Source organism: Condylura cristata, unplaced genomic scaffold (genome assembly GCF_000260355.1).
Source record: "Condylura cristata isolate star-nosed mole 26May11 unplaced genomic scaffold, ConCri1.0 scaffold00008, whole genome shotgun sequence".
In the NCBI taxonomy this organism is placed as follows: domain Eukaryota; kingdom Metazoa; phylum Chordata; class Mammalia; order Eulipotyphla; family Talpidae; genus Condylura; species Condylura cristata.
The window spans coordinates 23,538,898-23,557,798 of record NW_004567109.1 but is presented as its reverse complement, the minus strand read 5'-3'; the positions used below and the strand labels follow the sequence as shown (position 1 = coordinate 23,557,798).

Sequence of the window (18,901 nt, the reverse complement as noted above, 5' to 3'; positions counted from 1 at the left end):
AAAAAAAAAAATGTACAAAATGATGTAAAAATAAACTATTATATTAAAAAAAAAAGAGTCAGCCATCAACTGAGATGGGAAAAGGCACAAAATGATGTAAAAAAAAAAAACTATTATATTATTAAAAAAGAAAAAGAGTCAGCCAATCCACATCTGTTTTGTGTATGGTGTAAGAGTTAAAAGACTATCTTTCACATTTTTAATGGGTGGAGAGAAATCAGGAGAAAAATAACATTTCCGGGCATAAAAACAACACAAAGTAAAATTTCAGTGTCTATAAATAAAGTTTTACTGGAATATAGTCCACTCACTCACCTAGTGCTGTTGGCTACTTTCACACTATGACAACAGAGACCAAGTAGTCACAAGAGGCAACAAGGCCCCCCAAATCCTATAGCCCTTAATCACCTAGCCCTTTACAGAAACATCTGCCCGCGTTGCTACAGATCATTTCTTTTTACTTATATTTGAGTTCGCTAACTCTGTGTTCAAATGTGTCTAATCCGTTGCTAACTCCTTTGAGTTTTTAATGTGGGTCACTGAATATTTTCAATTCTAGAAGTTTTCTTTCCAATCTTTCTTTTGGTTCTCCCTATCTTTTACATTTTATACTTCCTTATGCCACGTACATAGTTCAATTTATCTTTTATTTTCTTAGATACAGTATATATAATTGCTTTATAAATTGTGTCTGGTAATTCAAATTTCAGAAGTCTTTGTGGGCTCTTCTCTGTTGTCTGTTGCTTTTGTATGGTTCTCACCACTGGAGCCTCTCTGTGTGCTTAGTTATTTTCTATCTGCTGTGCATGTTGTTTCAGAGGATCTGTATTTGCTTTTGCTGTAAGCTTGGCGTCACTGCAGTTTGAATACCTTCAAGTGTGTTGCTGGATCACCTGAGTGACAAGGACCATAGCTGTAAATATCACACGGTCCTGCTTTATTAACTTATTGTCCAGATCCACCCTAAGTTCTGGCAACCTTTCCTACAGACCTGGTTTGAGGTGCAGGTTTAATTCTAGTTTATCCTTATGATGAGTCCTTTCATTCCAGTTTAATGTGGAAAGGATCAAAATAGAAAATACAGAAGAGAAATTAATAGATCCGGAGGACAAAAATGAGAGCCTGGAGGCTAACACTTAGTCAGAGTTTCAGAAGCAGACCAGGAAGACAAAGTAATACAAAGTCATAATTTAAAGAGATAATGCCCGAAAATTTTCCAGAACATATGCATATATTCAAAACAAAATAAATTCTTATTATTTGTATATTTGTGCTTTATAGATTTTTTTTATTCTTTATAAAACCTCAAGAAGTATTATTATCTACCTTTTTCATAAAATTGGGATTCAGAGAGGTGAAGTGAATTACTCTAAGCACAGAGGCAGAATTCAAATCCAGTTCTTCTGATCCAAATTCAGGTCACATACGCCAGAAACAGAACACAATACAAGCAGAGAAGGACTTTATTAGGGGAGTTGGGCTTTCAACACTGCTAAGGAAGTACCCCAGAAGACAGAGTCCTTAATTTGGAAGCTTCTCCCTGGAAGCAAGCCAAAACTTTCCCCGCGTGTCTGTGCTTTCTTCTGAAGAAAGCACTGGACTGGAAAACTCTTTGCAGTAACAGTAAATTGTGAGTTAAATCAAATAAGGCCAAGGCAGTTTCTCAGGCTAAAGACCAAGTTGACTCAAATGGCTCATGGAATGACACACAACAGCCCACTGCAGCCCCCCGGCCAGAACAGCAGGGCAGGGGTGCCCTGATTTCCCTGCTCACACTGCTGAAGCTAGTTTACATGCTGTAGTTAACATGTCCTGGATAACACAGCTTTTTAAGTTCATCAGTGTGATTCAACTTGGTAATTGCTACAGCTCTTCTGTTCTGGTGGCATTTCACTGCCTATAACTTACCCTTGATTTAGCTTCTGCTCAGAACACTAAATTAAAGATTTTCTAAAAGTAAAGTCCATGACTTTCTAGCATAATCAAGTCCCATACCCCAGATGTTAACACGTGGACATATTGACTTCGTATGTGGAGGTGTGGCCATCACCATCAGAAGTGGTTCAAGGCATCAAGCAAGAGAGGGAAGAAAGGAGACACAACTTTAATCTTCATGTGTGTCTGGCAGAGGACGGGGATACAGGCATATAAAGATGACTCACAGAAGAAAGGGCCACAGGTAGTTTTGTGATCACTTATTGCACATTAGTTACGGAGGAGGTTCTGTGTAGCTCGTGAACACAAACAGGGACTAGATCCCAATCTTAAAGCACCCTAATCCCAAGGGGAAGTACACAGCCACCCATCCAGCCAGCCAGCCATCCAGCCATGCACCCATGCATTCAACCATCCATGCATCCATCTATCGTATGTCTGTGTGTTCAGTGTTTACAGAGTACTTAACAGTATTGACTAGGTGGTAGGCACAGCAAGAGGGCCAGAACAAGAAGGCGTTCTGAGAGAATTAGATAGCTTATACCCCTATAAATCACTCAACTAAAATAAATCCTTGTAGCAAACCTGTGAGGTAGGCAGGCTCAGCGTAAATGACAACCCGGGATTTGAACCAAGCTTTGCCTGGGTCAGAGTCTGTGTTCTTAATAACTAATAATTATTACATAGTAAGTTAGTCTAGTGAGATAATTGATGAAGGAGGCAGAAAATGTAAAGGAAGCACAGAGGAAGAAGAGGTGGTCTGAGTTTTCCTAGAAGACAAGCTAAGAAAGGAGATTTTAGCAAAGCTAGAGAAACAGGTAAGATTTACCTGGCAGTATGACCGGAATTGAAGTGAGAAAGAAAGACGGGGCTGACCACGATCATGCCAGGCTGCAGAGCATCTCTGAGAGGCCGCTGCTTCCTGTGACTCAACCATCTCCTACTGAAGCCTTTCCTGGGGCCGCACTGTCCCTCAAACTCCTTGCAATGGCTCCTTCTAGAATAAGCTGTATGTGCTAATCAAATTTAAGGCCTTGTGTTTGTACCCAGAATTCCATCCTCTCCAGGGTCCTGCAGACTGTAACAGACTCCACGATATTGTTGAGAGATTGAGGACAGAGGCAATCAGAGCTGATCCTTCAAAGCTGGAGCCCTACTCTCACAGACCTATCTATCAGAGGTCAAGCATGTTATAACTCTACTCACAGTTTAGAGTCCAGCTTCAGGAGGAAGCCCAGCCGATCATACTCTGAAAAAGAAAAGCAGAAAATATCACTAAGGTCAAGTCACTGTCTACTTGCGGCTTGTAATCTCTGGACCTAGAAGGCAGGGACAGATATAGCTTTCAAGAGCAAAGCCAAATCCAGAAGCTGCAACTAAATTAAGTCCTAACACTCTCACTGGACACCTGTCTTGTAAAGAACCAGGGTGAGTGCCAGGTATTTCCACGCCTGGCAGGCCAACCAGGCCTGTGCTGCTATGTGACTGCCTCCGGGTATTAATGTAGCACCTGACACTGACGTGTCATAAAGCACACCCTGGTCCCTGGAGAAGTAAGAGGTGGGAGCAACCACCGCTTCCTCTGAGCTGTAAGCACACTTTCCCTAAATCAGCCACGTTAGCCATGGAGTGAAGATGAGGCCTCAAATCCATGCAATGATCCTTTGTGGCAATGACAAAGACTCAACAGAAAAATAAAATTTAAAAACAAATTGGTGAGGTAATTGCAACGAGTGATAAGTCATTGAAATTTTTATTTAAGTTTTTTATACCTTGCTTGTTCATATATTCACACGGTGAAGCAGTTTTACAAAACTGTATGAAGTACTAGAATTTTAAAACGAGGCAACCTGGGATCTAAAATGGAGAACAGCGTAAGGAATAACATGTAGCCAGGAGAAGAACAACAAAAATGATATCTAAACGTCCCATGTGCTTGCTGGTGGAAAATTACCATAAAGGGAACTTGGGGGAAAAAAAATTGCAGGTCTATCCCCAAGACTTCTCACAGCTAACAAGCACTAAGTGCAAAGCACCGACGTAACAGTTTTCAGTATCCACAAAACAAAGTAGGAGAATCACAGCTGTTCCTGCACAAGGAAAATGAGAGGCGTGTCATGGACTTGTTTCTCACAGCTGTCCGCCTACTGGCACAGGAGGATGCGAGGGGACCAGAGAATGTGAGTAGCTGCTATGAAGGCAGCGCTCAGCTGGCCCAGGTTACCACGACCAAGCAACTGGATGGAGAAGAACAAGCAGCAGGATCTCGACGAACTTATCAGTCTTGATAAGCACAAATGGCCAGGCCAGGGAAGTTCCATGTACTGACAAGCACTTCACAGGGGCTATTCTGTAAGGCTAAGTCAGGCCAGACGTGTACACTTCACAAGCAGCTGAACTGTGTGCAAAATTAGCGAAATTAATTTCTCTCCTTAAAATTAAAGATGCCAACCAGGACACACAATTCAACAGAAGGTTTGCCTCTCTAGAGAATGTGCTTGGAGAAATGGAAATCTTTCCTCAAAACAATTCTGGTTAATGGATGATAAATGGATGACAGACTTTAAGATAGCAGGAACTTATAAAAATCAATACAAAAAAAGGCTTCCATTAAAAAAACAAACTGAAAAAATTTGCAAAAAACTACTCTTCGAATAGTTCCATTTCATCATTCCATGAAAAAGAAAACTTCACTAACTTGCCAAATACCTGTCAATTTCCCCCCATGTGGTCTGACCGCAGCATTCCTGCTACTGCTTCGAGACAGTCAGGACTGTTTTGTACACACAATGGACCCATGTTTGGGTGGGTTCCTCCCAGAGAGGCCAGAGAAGGTTTTCCTCTTGCTGCAAACACAAATGTCAGAGGCCAAGCAAGAACGTATCATCGATGAGGGAAGTAGAAGGACCGAATGCCCTCTCACGGCTGCCCACACCACTCACACAACAACCCTTTCCAACTGCCTTGCTTTCATCACATAGGCTCAGCAGCGTTACCATAATTACACGTATGGGCTATTTTCCGATGGCATTTTAAGTTTTGTCAAACACATACACAACGTATTAAGCATGGAAGAACACTGTATTTTTAAAGGAATCAGGTCTCCCTCCATGGCTCTTTTGGACTATCTGCTGTTCTCATTCTCTTGCTGAGACCCGAACAGCACGGGTGTTTCCCTTCACTCTGTAAGAAAAGGTAACTGTGTGAGTCCGAGGATGATAGATGGCAGCGACTGGCTGGCTCAGGTCCGCGCCAGGAGGGCGTGGCGCCCATCTGGAGACCAGGCCGCGCCGTGGGGGGCGGCCGCCACCGGCTCCAGCTAATGATCCGGGGCAGCAAGGCAGCCCTGTGTTGTCACAGCTTTTGATTTTTTGCCAAGGCAAGAATCTGAGTCTTTTAAGGCTCAATCTGTAAATACTGGCAACAAGTTTGAGAAAACTGAAGATGAGGAGGAGCAACCAAACGCGTCCATGGAGTCAGCTGGCGGGCTCAGAGCTGGCCGAGCCTGTTTCCTCCTGGGGCTGCACACAGTAAGTACTCAGTAAACGTGTGCTGACTGCTGTTATCTGGACTATTTGGTCAAAATGGTCGTAAGTCCAAACCAAACTGGTCCACCAGGATGCTAAAAAGAGAACCTTCCAGTCTCGCCTTGAAGTGATAAATGTCAGATGCTAAAGTGTGGTGCTAGACTAAGATGCAGATTGTCAAAGGAAATATCTGAACATGCTCGTGACAAATAAAGGCCTCCCTGTGGAGGTTAACTGTAAAACAAGATTATGGAGAGACGATTTGAAAACTTTCCTTGGGGAGAGCCGGTATGAGCCCACCTCCCTGTAGGGGAGGCGCAGGCAGGAGTCTCTCCAGCAAGCCTGGTGGAGCAAGTCAACACACAGCCCTTAAACTATGGGGACATGGTGGATGGCCAGCAACCCTCTCCCAGACCCCACTACCCACAGCAGAGAGGCTGGTCACAGGAAGCAGCTGCACTGGAACTGCCTGCACTCCCAGAATCTGCTCAGAAAAAGATGCACAAATGAATTCATAGGGGCTCTTCCAGATGTTGCAGAGATGTGCCGGGGGGGGGGGGGCGGGGAGCAGTCAGACTCTTGGCAGGAGAAGCCCAGGGCAGGCAATGGAAGTCCCACGAACTGTAGAGGGAGTGAGGGGCCAGGCTCAGGCAAGACCATGACCCACCATGACCCACATCAGGGGAGCTACAGAGAATGTGCCCAAAACACCCCCAAGAGCACCCCACAAGCTTTGAACACTTGCCAGTTTAGAGTGCCAACACGATCTTTTGTCTTTTCTGCTCACATTTTCGCCCTCCCTTTTTCACCAATTCCAGAAAGTCCAGAAATAGCATTGGCAACTGGAGACAAACCAAAGCAGGCACGCACTCTGCCCTGGTCTGGCTCTCACTGGTTAAGTCCTGATATGGGAGGGAGGTCACTGTAGCTTTGAGTGAATTGAAAGCTATGCCTATTACACAAGGCTGGGCAGTCTAATTTTGAAATTGATGATTCAATGTGACCATAGGACTCGTATTACCTCAGACATATCAAAATTTTCAACTTCCAAAACTGAAAAATTAGGTGTCTGATAGTATCCCAATGTTTCCTGCATGTTCAATATACCGGCTGCACTGACTTAGCTGCAAATAAGACAATTTAATGCCCCGGGTGCAGAGGGCTTCAGGCACCATCAGAACTGACAGGGAGGTGTACGGCCTCTTACCATCCCTGACAAACTCCGCTTCCAAGCTGGGACACATGGCCGCCAGTCAGTCCAGACAGACATCACCTACTACTGTGTAGGGGCCCAGAAGTGGACTCTCCGCTCCCAAATGGCAAAAATCCCAGGGTTGGCCTACCTTGTGCCAGCATCTCACCCCTGTCTCAGGGGGCCAGGAGCTGGGTTTTTACAGTAGCCAGGACCAGTCTGTCCCCTCACACAATCCTAACTTGCAATTATCGGTGTCTCTGGCTGGTGTTCCATAACTGTGCCGATGAATGGACAGAGTGACTGACTGAGCGAGGGAGCCCGACAAGCAGCCGCGGACCTGGTCTCTGCCGTCCTCCGTGCTGGCTGGGTGGCAGCTCTGGCCGCTCCCACGCACCCGCGGGGCCACCTCTGCAGGCGCTTCCCTTGCTCCGGTGGCTCCCAGTGTCCACGTACCGTGGCGCAGCTGCCTGCCGACAGCAAGGCTGCCTTGCTGTCTTCCCCCACATCTCTGTGTTTTACTCCAGAGTTCCCTTTTGATGACTCCAAATGTGCCAAGGTAATGCCCTCCTGTCATTTACCAAAGCCTAAAAGGCAATCTTCTCCACAGAGACTAGTTCTAAAGCTCCTGAGTAACCACGAGGGCCCCACCTCCACCCACTCAGGGGTCAGACCTGAAACCACTCTTCTCTCAGGCGAGCGACACATTCCGAAGCCATTACTGCTGGTCTAATCTGTGGTCGGTGTCTCATGGAGATCCCCGACTTGTTGACAAGCCTATGCATAATTTTTAGGAAATATAACCCAGGACAGAGAGCCCTCAGGAAGGCACAGGCACGAGGCCCCGGAAACACAAAGGCGGAGCTCACCACAGCTGGTCTGGCGAGGCCGCCAGCCCCAGAGCACCTCAAGGGACACAAATGTGTTCTTGAAGCTCCTTGGGGTTCAGCTTCCACAGTGGAGATGCTGTTTCGAGTACACTGACTCTTAGGGCCAGTTAACCTCTGGGGAAGGTGGCAGCGAAGCCTGGGTCTCACCAGCAGCCCTGATTCCAGACCTGTGATCAGACAGAAGACTCTGGGACTTCCAAGCCGGCCTGGCAGGCACGTGCTGATGTGCACACACAGCGCTCCCAGCACCAGAGGTTCCTCTGCTCTCAGCGGACAAAGCAGCAAGTCCACAATTTTGCAGTAAAAGAAAGGTGTTAAGTTCAGCATTTCCCTGCCTGGCAAGCCAAGCAGCACTAAAACCCCTGACAAGTGCCTCTCGCCAAGCTTCAAGTGGGAAATGGCAAGGGTGGTGCAAATCCCTGCTCTTTTTCTCCTGCACCTGCACCAAGTCAAACTCACACCTGTGAAGATGTGAGTGCATTTCAGATGCCCAAAGTCTTCGAAATTCACCCTTCACTGTCCACTGCCGTTTCAAGGGGACAGGTAGGTGTTCTGATCTCACAAAAATTCCTAGAAGATTCAGACTGAATATGAAAAAAAAGGAGACCATACACCAAAGTGTAAGGCACCTAACGAGAGCACTTCCCCAGTGAAGACCAAGTGGGCAGAATTACCAGGAGAATCACCTGTGTCCTGATCTGGTGCTGCCCAGCCTAGGTTCTGGTCTGTGTGCAGGTCTGAACGGCAATCCAAGCACTGATCCCCTCAGTCTTTAGAGAGCTAGATAAAACCTGGGGACCGGCACCTCTGGCTGTAAACAGCTGTGCCTGGGAGCCCAACAAAAAGCTTCAGTCAAGCAGGATCTGATGGGACGCCTGCTGGTCCCCAGAACCAGTGAGTGTGTGACATTTACTTAAGCACCGTCCTGCTCGAGAGCACATAGGTGGGGCAGCTGGAAGAGTGTGTCTTCCCAGTGCTCCTGGAGCAATGACCCCAGATGCTGCTGACCGGGGCACCGCTCCAGAGGAAGCCAAAACACCTGCCCGCTATCCCCATGTCTATCTGTATACCTGCAGCTAACAGCCTTTACGGTCACCAAGCTGCTCTAAAAAATGTGCAACAGAGCATCACACTATTATGAAATACTTGATATTAAAAAAAAGAGACTAGATTTGAAACCATTTGTTCTATTGCAAGAAATTTCAACACTGCAATTCTGATGAAGAAAAGGAAGCACCAGCAGATAGTGTAAACAAATTTCAAATGTTGTAAACTTCTGAATAGTGTAAAAATGGCTTTATACTTTTTAATCAGTTACTTTTTTTTTTGAATGTGCTATTTAACTTTATTGTGTCAGTCACTTCACAATGCATACAGATACATCAGATTATTGGGCTATATACCTTAAATAAATATATTTTTCTCAACTATACCACAGTGAAACTGGGTAATATTAAACAGTGCTATAAACCCTAAAAATGTATGTGATTTTTAATGATTGATTATAGTCACAAAGAATTTTGGCTATCTTACTCCAATTTTTTCAAAAATTTAAAGCCATGCTTAAAGTCTAGCTGTTACTTGTTTTATCAGTTACTTGTTTAGACTTTTTATCAGTTACTTGTGTGGACAGAAATTTTTTTTTTTTGCTGTAACAACTAAGCATTTTTTAAAAGAGCAGCATTAAAAACTCTTAACTGGAGTTACATAAAATCTTTTCAGGCATAACCCTGGAGTATTGGGCTGTAGGAAAAGTCATGATGAAAAACAAAGAAAGTCTTTGAAAAACAGAAAAAAAAATGTATCATGACTTTTCCAACAACTCAATAAAATTTATGAACATTAAAACAAGCTGTATTTTTTTTTAAAGATTTATTTATTTGTACATACAGAACTGGGGTACAGGCCAGAGGCTCAGGGGTGGCGCGAGGCTTCATCAGAGACAGAGTGGTGAGCAGAACAGGCAGATCGACGAAGTACACTGCTGAGGGGAGCAGCGGGCGGGTCAGGAGAGGTCTGCCACGCCATGTGGTCACCTCCGGGGCAGGCAGGAATCAAACTCATGCGGAAGCGGCTTTAGATTCTCAGTGCTGTGCTTTAATCCGCTGCGCACAATGGAGGGCCGCAAGCTGAATTTTTTAAGTACAAATCTTAACATTTATTTTTGTTTTGTTTTGTTTCAGTCTACCTTTAATATATTCCATTATACTCTGGGTTTCATTTTGCTCATTAATCTCTGATATAAAGGAAATTATGTTCTCATAAGCTCTATTTAGATACCCGAAGTCCCCTCTGGTTTACCTTGTGTATATACAAATGCTGTCACTTTCTAACACCGCTCCCGAGTGTAAACGGCCCACAGCACGCACTGCACAGTGACACTGTTTCAGGATGAAGAGTAACCTCCCTGAGAGCCCAAGCCAGGGCCCCTCGCCCCAGGAGGAATCTCAGGGAACACGGCTGCGCCATGCGAGTCGGCCCTGCCACTGCAATTTCCAGGCCCCAGCGAGAACCACAGCAAACTCCCGTCCACCGTGTGCTTTGCACAGAACAGATGCTCATTTACCCCTGCTGCTGCTGGCGGTGAACACCTCCCACAAAGACTACAAGGAGGAGCAGTTGCAGGACCTATAAAAGTTAGCATTTTGTAAAAGTCGTAGCATTTCCTGTTGGAGTGCACGTCGGATGCCACAGGCCAGTGAGCAGAACCCCACCCAGCAGAGAGGCCCGGCCGCCAGCTGTCTGGAGAGGGGTCTTTGGCGCCACTCTCTGAGCCACAATGAAGCGCTAAGGGCAAAGGGCACTGAGGGACAGGGAATGAGAACCTGTCCCAACCAAAACAGGCCATTCACCGCTGAAAAAACGGCCCTGCAGTCTCTAGTAACAGTTGCAGGCTGGCAGAGACGTAAGTTACACATCAGGGAGGGTAGGGGAGATGCTGGCAGCAGTCTCCAGAATCCCATACGCCAGACGGGGGAAAGACTGAGGGGAATCACTGTTTATTATGCATCCAGTGCGGCCGTCAGGGCTCTTTCCTGCACTCTCGATTTCATTCTGTCAGCATCTCCACTTTACAGAGGCTCAGGAGGGGAAACAGCCTGACTGGCTCCAGCCCACATTGGGATTGCTGGGTGGGGTGGAGCAGCCAGGGCCTGCCTCTGAAGCTTTGGGCCTCACTGAGGCACTGAGGAAACGAGAAAAGCTGACCCTCATCTAGGGAGAATGGCAGCCATGAGGCCAGCATCCCAGTCGCGCCCACCCAGGGGCATGTCAAGGGCCTCCCATGAGTCCCAGGAGCTCCAGAAGCCGAGGGCACTGGTCAGAGTGCAAACATCTCCCACATCATCTCAAGTCAGAGAAATAAATCACATTGTGGGATCAATTAATCAAAGACAAACTAAAATAGGAAAGCCATTCTATAAAATAAACACAGAAAAATTCACTGACCTAAAAAAAATTAGCTGACCCAGTAAAATAACTTAGAAGTTTATAAACTAAAATCCGATCACAAAAGGCTGCACGCTGGCATGGAGGAGGAGAAAGGCCAGAAGAAGCCCCAGATGAGCCCCATGAGTGTGAGCCCTCCAGCTGGGCACAGCTCAGTTCTGCCCCCTGGGTCACCTGGGCCGATGGAGGGAGGCATTCACCACTGGCAGGTGAATGTCCCACCCCCATGCAGGCAAGCGGCCATGCACGACTCCCCTCTATCCCGGGAAAATAGTAGATGCTGGAGTCGAACGCACAGTTCGTACAATTCTATACGTGACACTGCGTGTGTACAGAACATGCCACGGGATCTTGCAAAAAGCTGCAGAAGGCTTCTAAGGCACAGCTGTCAGAGGAGCAGCCAGGACAGAGAGAGGAGGAAACAGTTGCTGTATCTCAGACTCATGGCGCGTACCATCCGGTGCAGTACAGAGGTGTAAATTACCATCCGACAATCATTACATGAAACAGTGTCTCTCTCTCCAAACAAAATTAACTTATTTTGCCCTGTTACAGCAGCAACAGATTTACTATAAAAATTCAAATGAAGAAATCTTATAAAAAATGAAGAATCATTCAAAAACTCCATTATTTAAAGTTTATCACTATAAACTTCTTGTGACTAATTTCCCAACAATCTCTTTCCATAGTGTTATGTGTAGCTGTGTACATACTATAATGTTACCTACTTGTGACCTTCATTTACATGCTGCTTGTTCCTGTCTTGTGCACTCAACAATATTCTGGATTGACACAAGCTATACAACTTCTGTTGACTGACAAATTCAGCATGGAAGGGAAAAGCTCTGAAAAATCAGAATTTCCATTGCACTTATGTTACAACCTCCCTTTTTTGTATAATCACAATATCAAAAATATTCTGAGCAACCATCAGTTTACAACTAGATTGTCTTAGCTTCATAAATTGGCTACCTGGCCAGGGCAAAATATGAGCTGCCCCAGGGCAGGAAATTCCTCTGTTTGGAGACAAAAGGCAACCTCCAGAAGAGATAAAACACCCACCCACCCACCTCCTACCCTCCACCCCCTCCCACCCTCCACCTTCCAGCATCAAGACTCCAGGGAAGCTTCCTGGCCTTTTAAAACAAAAAACCTCTGATAAAACTCCCAGGGTATAAGGACTCATGGACAATTTGCTAACATTATTGACACAGATTTTGCTTAATGCATGACTATGTGACTTCCTCTTAATTTACCTTTGTCTTAAACAATCACTAACTACTCTCTGCTAGTCTTAATTAACCTTTTCCTAAAACAAACACTAGCTACTCTCTGCTAGCCTTAAGTTAACCATTAGCTTTTCTTTAGACAATCACTGATGACTCTGCTAATACAATTTATTCCTTCCCTAGGACCCCTAAATCCTTTACTAACAGATCATCCTTTCCCAGACCCCTTATCCTTTGAAGTCATAGTTAAACATCCGTACACATAAAAGTTATCACACATATGTATAGTCTAGTGTGCCATAAAGTGTCAGGAAGAGTATGCATTGTTCCCCTCTTCCTTGAGAACTTTTATGCTCATTTCTTATTAACTAACCTGATACATTATTGTAATTAACTACTTGCTAAACAGTATCAATAAAAACCTGCTAAAAAGATGGGCAGGAGTTGCACCCAGCTCCGACTCCCGTGTCCTCCTCGTGCCTGCTCCCCTTCCCCACTTCTCCCTGCCCTCTGACGGTTCACTGGGGCCAGTCCCGACACCAGACATCTTCTATGTCAGTGAAAATACACGCATCATCAATTCTAGTTACCACACAGTATTCTACTGTATGCACCATTATTTATGTGACCCTTAAGTGTCCATTAAGTGATGGACAACACTACGTCTAATTTTTTACTCTTTATTTAACAACCTAAGCACCTAGCACTGCTCTAAGAACCAGCAACACAGCAGTGAACAAGAGCTTACACTAGATACCTGGCCAAATGAAGCCTAATGTAGGGGAGACTAATGGTTCCCCAGTAAAGAAGCAGATACATACGAGTGCTGAAAAGAACAGACTGCTTGGCAGGGAGTCGGCTACTACAGCTCAAGTAGCCTGGGTGCAGAGGTGACAGCTGAACAGAGGGCCTGAGACAGTAATGCAGAGGAGATAAGGGCACACCAGATCGAGGGAACGGTGGGGGCCTGAACGGTGAGGGCAAAGGCCCCGTGGGCCCTCCCTGGTGGCGCAATGGCTTAAAGTGCAGCACTACGAAGCTGGCCCCAGCCACTGCAGCATGGGAGCTGACACATGGCTCCGCAGACCTCTCCTGGCCCGCCCGCTGCTCCCCTCAGCAGTGTACTTCGTCGATCTGCCTGTTCTGCTCCCCACTCTGTCTCTGGTGAAGCCTCTCACCACCCCTTCACCCCAGGCCTTCAGTCTTTATCTTCTGATATTGTCTCACAGGTCACTAAGCTTTGTTCAACTTTTAAATCTTTTTTTCTTCTGTTATTCAAAATAAAGGTCCTTTGGCTTCATTTTAAAGTGCCTTGTTCTTTATTCTGTCATCTCAGTATTGGCAAATCTGCAAGTTAAAATTTTCCTGGTTCATTGTGTAATTAATTTTGTATTGTATCTGGAGATTTTAAATATGATGCTATGAAACCCTAGGTCTTGCTTACATTCAATGGAAAATACTGATATTTTTGTCTTACCAGACAATCGACAAGATTAGATTAACATGGCAAGTTCTGACTGGCTTCATGTAAGCTGTGGCTTTGATGCCAGCTCCATTGTCAGAGCCTATTCAGAAGCGTTCTGGGGTATGCGACCCAGTGCCCAATGTGGGACTTGAGGGAGGCTGCCCCTGAGCTCAGCTCTCAAGTCTTTGGTACACCGCTGTTATACAGCACAAAGGAAACATGGACACCAGGGCTACCAAGAAGAGGTTTCATGTACCAGTGCTGACTCAGCGGATTCACATCCCAAGGCTGAGCCCCTTGAGCCCCCTGTAGGACGTCAGGGCCTTATATACACTTTCAGCTTCTACAAGGTCCCAGGAGGGTTTGTACTGGCAGCTGTACATGCTCAGATCTGATGTGGCTACATGGAGCGCCAGGGAGACCCTGCCTTTTCGTTTTCTTAATGGTGTCTCTTGATTAACAGAAATTCTAACTTGAATGTAATATCACTGATAAATATCTTCCTCTATGAAGATACAAATTTAAATTTATTTTAAAATTCTAATCTTAATAGATGACCTCTCCTGACTCTGCCTCTTGGTGAGGGCCTCTTCAAGCCCACAGAGCTTAAGAGAGCAGGCCAGCAAGGGAGAGTGTGGCTTCAGAGTTGCAGAGGTACCTGCCCTGCACCTATTACTGTCCCTCTTTGAATGGCCTTCATCTTTACCAAAGATAGACTACCCCCCAGGCAAGATGTGTGTGAAGTTCTCAACATGGTGCTGGCACACAGTAGGCTCTCAGTACAAAGTGATAGTGGTGGTTTTGTCTGAACAGCTTTCCCTCACCTCACTACCGCACTGCCTGAACCTCAAGGCTACCTTGTGAAACCTTACTTTATTCCAGTCAAGCACAGCAAAAAGCATGAACTGCCCTCAAGAGGTCGGCAAAGTCTCCCTGTCACTCATAGGAAGCACCCACAGTGCAAGAAGCACCACCTTCAACTAAAAACAAGCGTTTAGTGTACAGAAATGCTCTTCCCACAGAGTCAAGTCACTCTGGGCCCAAAGGGATGCAAAGCTAAAGAATCAGAGTAACCTCTTTCTGCTCACCACCAACAGACACAGCGGTGTGGACTGGGGAGACTTCCTCAGACAAAGAGGAGTCAAGCTCCCGTGAACCCTGGAAATTTGCTAGGGGGTGGGTTGGAGCTGGGCTGCATGCACTGCTCTGTGTGCAGCAAAGGGCATCTCCTGGAGGAGGTGTGTTGTGAACATATAGGACGTGTGTGCTATCATCCTGTATAGAAAAGAGGTGCATTTCCTCAGGAAGTGGTGATGCTCTCTCCAGCCTGGCATTCTGCTGGACAGCCCTGACGGCTATCTACTTCAACAAGCCGAAAGCTTGGTAGCTCCCTTGTCTGCCCCAATCGTCCAGAAAGGATATATACACAGCAGACAGATACCCTTTCACGTGAACCTGGACCACTCTGAAGAGGAAGGGGCACCTACAGCAGACGTCTCAGGGCATACTTTTAAAGCAACAGGCTAAGTCTTCGGGATGTTGCATCCAACTGTTGCTTCCTAGTCAAGAGACCCAGAAAGGTGTTCCCAAGATTCTGAGATACTACTGCACTGCCCTCCCAGATGCCTTCTAACCCATTAGGCCCCACTTCAGATGCAGCCAGTGTTGAGTGCTGAAAGGATGATGGGGCAGGAAGGGTGGTGGGGGGAGAGAGAAGGGAGATTGGTACCTGAGCCTAGTGTCTGTCCAGCGGAGTCAAAGGAAAGAACCACTGAATCTGTAACACAAGAGGACAAGTTCATTTCTTTCTCCTTCTTATAGTAAAACAAAAACAAGCTCCCACTAGCTCTGCCCAAAGCCTCCCACAAGGAAAGTCAGCTGGAGAAGTCAGCTGTCCCCACAGCCTCCACGGCCACGCCCCCTCCACTGGGCCTGAGGCCCTGCCCAGCCAGCCCCCCAAACCTCCTGCCAGTGGGAGGAACATCTTAGGGAATGGACAGGTCCCAAATTTTTCATAGGCATTTCCTGCCAAGTGAAGGGTAAATTTCCTTCCTTTTCTTCCCATAATGAACATAAAACTAAAGCAAAAGATAACTCCATTCCTTTATCTAGTAAAAGACACTAACATATTTCCCCTTGACTTCTCCCTTTCTTCTGTTACCTATTGTTTATTATTTCTCCCTCCAAATGTCTTAAAGTGACTTAAAATATACACACTGGAATTTAAATAATGAAGAAGGAAAGGAGACATACTATACAGTCAGGGGAATGTTAGTGTACAAAACTCATCCCATGACGCCTGACACAGATGCTACAGTGAAATCCAGAAGGGCTGGAGCTTTCAAACAGTCAATGGAAAAAAGAAAGCAAACAGCAACAACATTCCATGCTCATAGTGCATTCATTCATTCATTCAGTCCTTCAGCAAGTATTTATTGAGCATCTACTATGAACTATTATACTATGACTCTGAGATTCAATAGCAAACAAAAAAAGCATAGTTTCCCTGTCATCAATCTAAGAAAGGAAATTACTTGACTAAAAGCTAGTTAGGTGAGAAGGAAATTACTTGACTAAAAGCTAGTTAAATGAGAAGGAAAAGAGTGCTGTGAAAGTTTATATTAGGAAGAAGCCCTGGTTGAAAAGGGGGATGGATGTTGGCTAGGGAGAGCTTCCCTAAAGAAGTAGCACTTGAATAACTAACAGAAGGGTAAGTAAGGGTTAAACCTGACAGGTAAGGAATGGGGGGCATTCCAGGCAGAGAGAATTCCACATGTAGAGACCTGAAGCAAGAAGGAGCAGAGCACTTCAGGGCAGGTAAAAAACCAAAATATAAAAGCAAATACCATACAGTGATCATAAAGACATTTTCCTCATGGTCTTAATGAAGGTGGTGTGTGGAGTGGAAGGACTGTGCCTCCTGCAACATTTCTACAGTAAGTAGTTGTGAATCTTGTCTGGCTATTTCTTAGAACATGAGCCAACATAAAGTGATGGCATAGTGCCAATGAACAGCTCAACAAAAGCAATTATAAGGAACAAGAAGATAATATAAGGCTCAGGATAACCCAAGAGACCCCAGACACAGAAGGGATCATATTCAAAAGGCTCACTCACTACAAAAGAATGCCAGCTGGGTGCAGAGTACCAGTGCCTAGAGCACATCCTGCAGACCCAGAGGCCCAACACAATGGCTAGTTACAGCACATACTCGCAAAGCATCCAGCCCCACTGCTAGACTAAGGCCCACGAAGGTGGACACTCTATCTGCTGTATGCACGACTTTATTGCCAGCAAAACACCTGGCACACAATAACTCTTTGCTGAGTAATACTGCTTAGAGAAATGAATGAACCACAAATCCTCGGACAATCCTTCATAAATATTTTTCTCATAGCAGTGTTTGCTAAGAACTAGATGGCAAGAATTAGAGAAGATGATTTTGGGTAAGGATTAAGAGGAAGAAATTTTGTACCTCCAATTAAAGAGAGTCCCTATGCTTTGAAACACACTGAGTAAGGGGTATGGTTGGCAATTTTTTTTTTTTTTTACAAAAATGTATTAGGACTCATCACTGGACATACAGGTGATCATATTAATTTATATAATGATACGAATTCTTTTTTTAAAGATTTATTTATTTATGCATACAGAACCGGAGTACAAGCCAGAGGTACAGGGTGGTGAGAGGCTTCACTAGAGACAGAGTGGGGAGCAGAACAGGCAGATCGACGAAGTACACTGCTGAGGGGAGCAGCAAGCAGGCGAGACAGGAGAGGTCTGCTGCGCCATGTGGATCTCCTCCAGGGCCGGGAAAGGGGATCAAACTCGCACTGAAGCAGCTGTGTGCTGAGCTTTAACCCGCTGCACCACTAGGGAGGGCCATTAAGATCAAAATTCTTTATCAACGTTTCTTACAAGTGTCTCCTCTTAATCCTATTACCCTTTTAGAAGAGAGATCTCTCTTTCTCTCTCTGAAAGAACCTTATTTAGGCTTAATGCACATACTATAAATTCACTCATTTTAAGGGTATCATTCAATGGCCTTTTAGAAAATGCCCAGAGCTACACCTCTATTGCCATATGCAGTATTATATTTCCATTACCCAAAAAAGATCTCTTGTGTCCATTTTTGGTCACGCCCTGTTCCCGCCTGCAGTCCCAGACGGCCCCTAATTTACTTTCCCTGCCTATAGATTTAACTTTTCTGGATATCTGCCTTTTTTCATTTTCTTTTCTCTTCTTTTTTGCTGGTACTGTTTCTCTAGTCCTCAAACTGGACTCTGCCTGCAATTTAGTCCAATCCTTTATATTGCTGTTGAGTTTTTCTAATGAATACACCTGACTACGTCTTCGCTTTTGATTAAAACCTTGCAGTGGTATTCTGTAGCCTGTGAGAGAAATCCAAGCTCTGACATTCAAGGTTTTCACCATTTTGCCTCATTTGCCACCTTTAATTTAGCTTATGTTCCAGATATTCCAAACTACTTCCATTTCCCTAAAGAGATGAGTCTTCGTGTTTCAGACAGCAATGATCCCTCTGCCTGTGTGGGTGAACAACTTCCACTGTTTTCATAAAACCCAACTCCATCATCCCTCTTCTTGAAGTTTCTCTAATCAGTTCTGCTCACTTCTTCTTAGGTCACCACTGATGCTCTGGTGGCATTTATTATGCTGCATTACAATTCTTTTTTTACTTCTCTTTTTCTGTTAGTAAACTGCACGGTCCTTTCAGGAAAAGAGTACCTATTCATTTTGAGCTTTGAGAAAGTGGGCAATATGTCTATTACACAAAGGAATAAACTGGGAACATCCCTGCTTCCTTTCAAAGTGATGTCAGGTGAGTGATATTCTTTCTACGAGTTGGGGCTGGGTGTAGGGGATACGTCCTACGTATAGATTCTCATCCATTCGAAGTCAACCTTGACCTGTCCTGCACGTACAAACTTCAGAAGTTCAAGCCTGGCTTCATCTTAGGCAGATAAAAGCATTCCCGAAAGTCAGAGCGCAGGAATAAGAAATGGGACCATGGAGCCTTCTAGGTGAGAGGTCACATTGACCTGGAGATTAGGAAGGGCATTCTGAGCCCTGCCTAGATGAGCAGCAATAAAAAAAGCAGCCCATGGAAAACTGTTTGGAGGTTCCTCAAACTGCTAAACATGGAGCTTCCCTACGACCCAGCAATCCCACTCCTAGGTATCTACCCAAAAGACACA

General features: G+C 45.3%; 1 protein-coding gene across 5 annotated transcripts in view; it reads right to left on the bottom strand.

Moving 5' to 3' along the window:
• ST3GAL3 (ST3 beta-galactoside alpha-2,3-sialyltransferase 3) overlaps positions 1-18,901 on the bottom strand; it is a 144,765-nt gene that overhangs the window by 87,196 nt on the left and 38,668 nt on the right. For 3 of the 5 annotated variants that reach the window (XM_012722387.1, XM_004678897.2, XM_012722385.1), the window contains exon 2: positions 3,142-3,184. In XM_012722387.1, coding sequence (XP_012577841.1) covers positions 3,142-3,184 — 43 coding nt within the window. Of the gene's footprint in view, positions 1-3,141; positions 3,185-15,414; positions 15,463-18,901 lie in introns of all 5 variants that reach the window. The other 2 variants (XM_012722386.1, XM_004678896.2) reach the window with 1 other exon arrangement.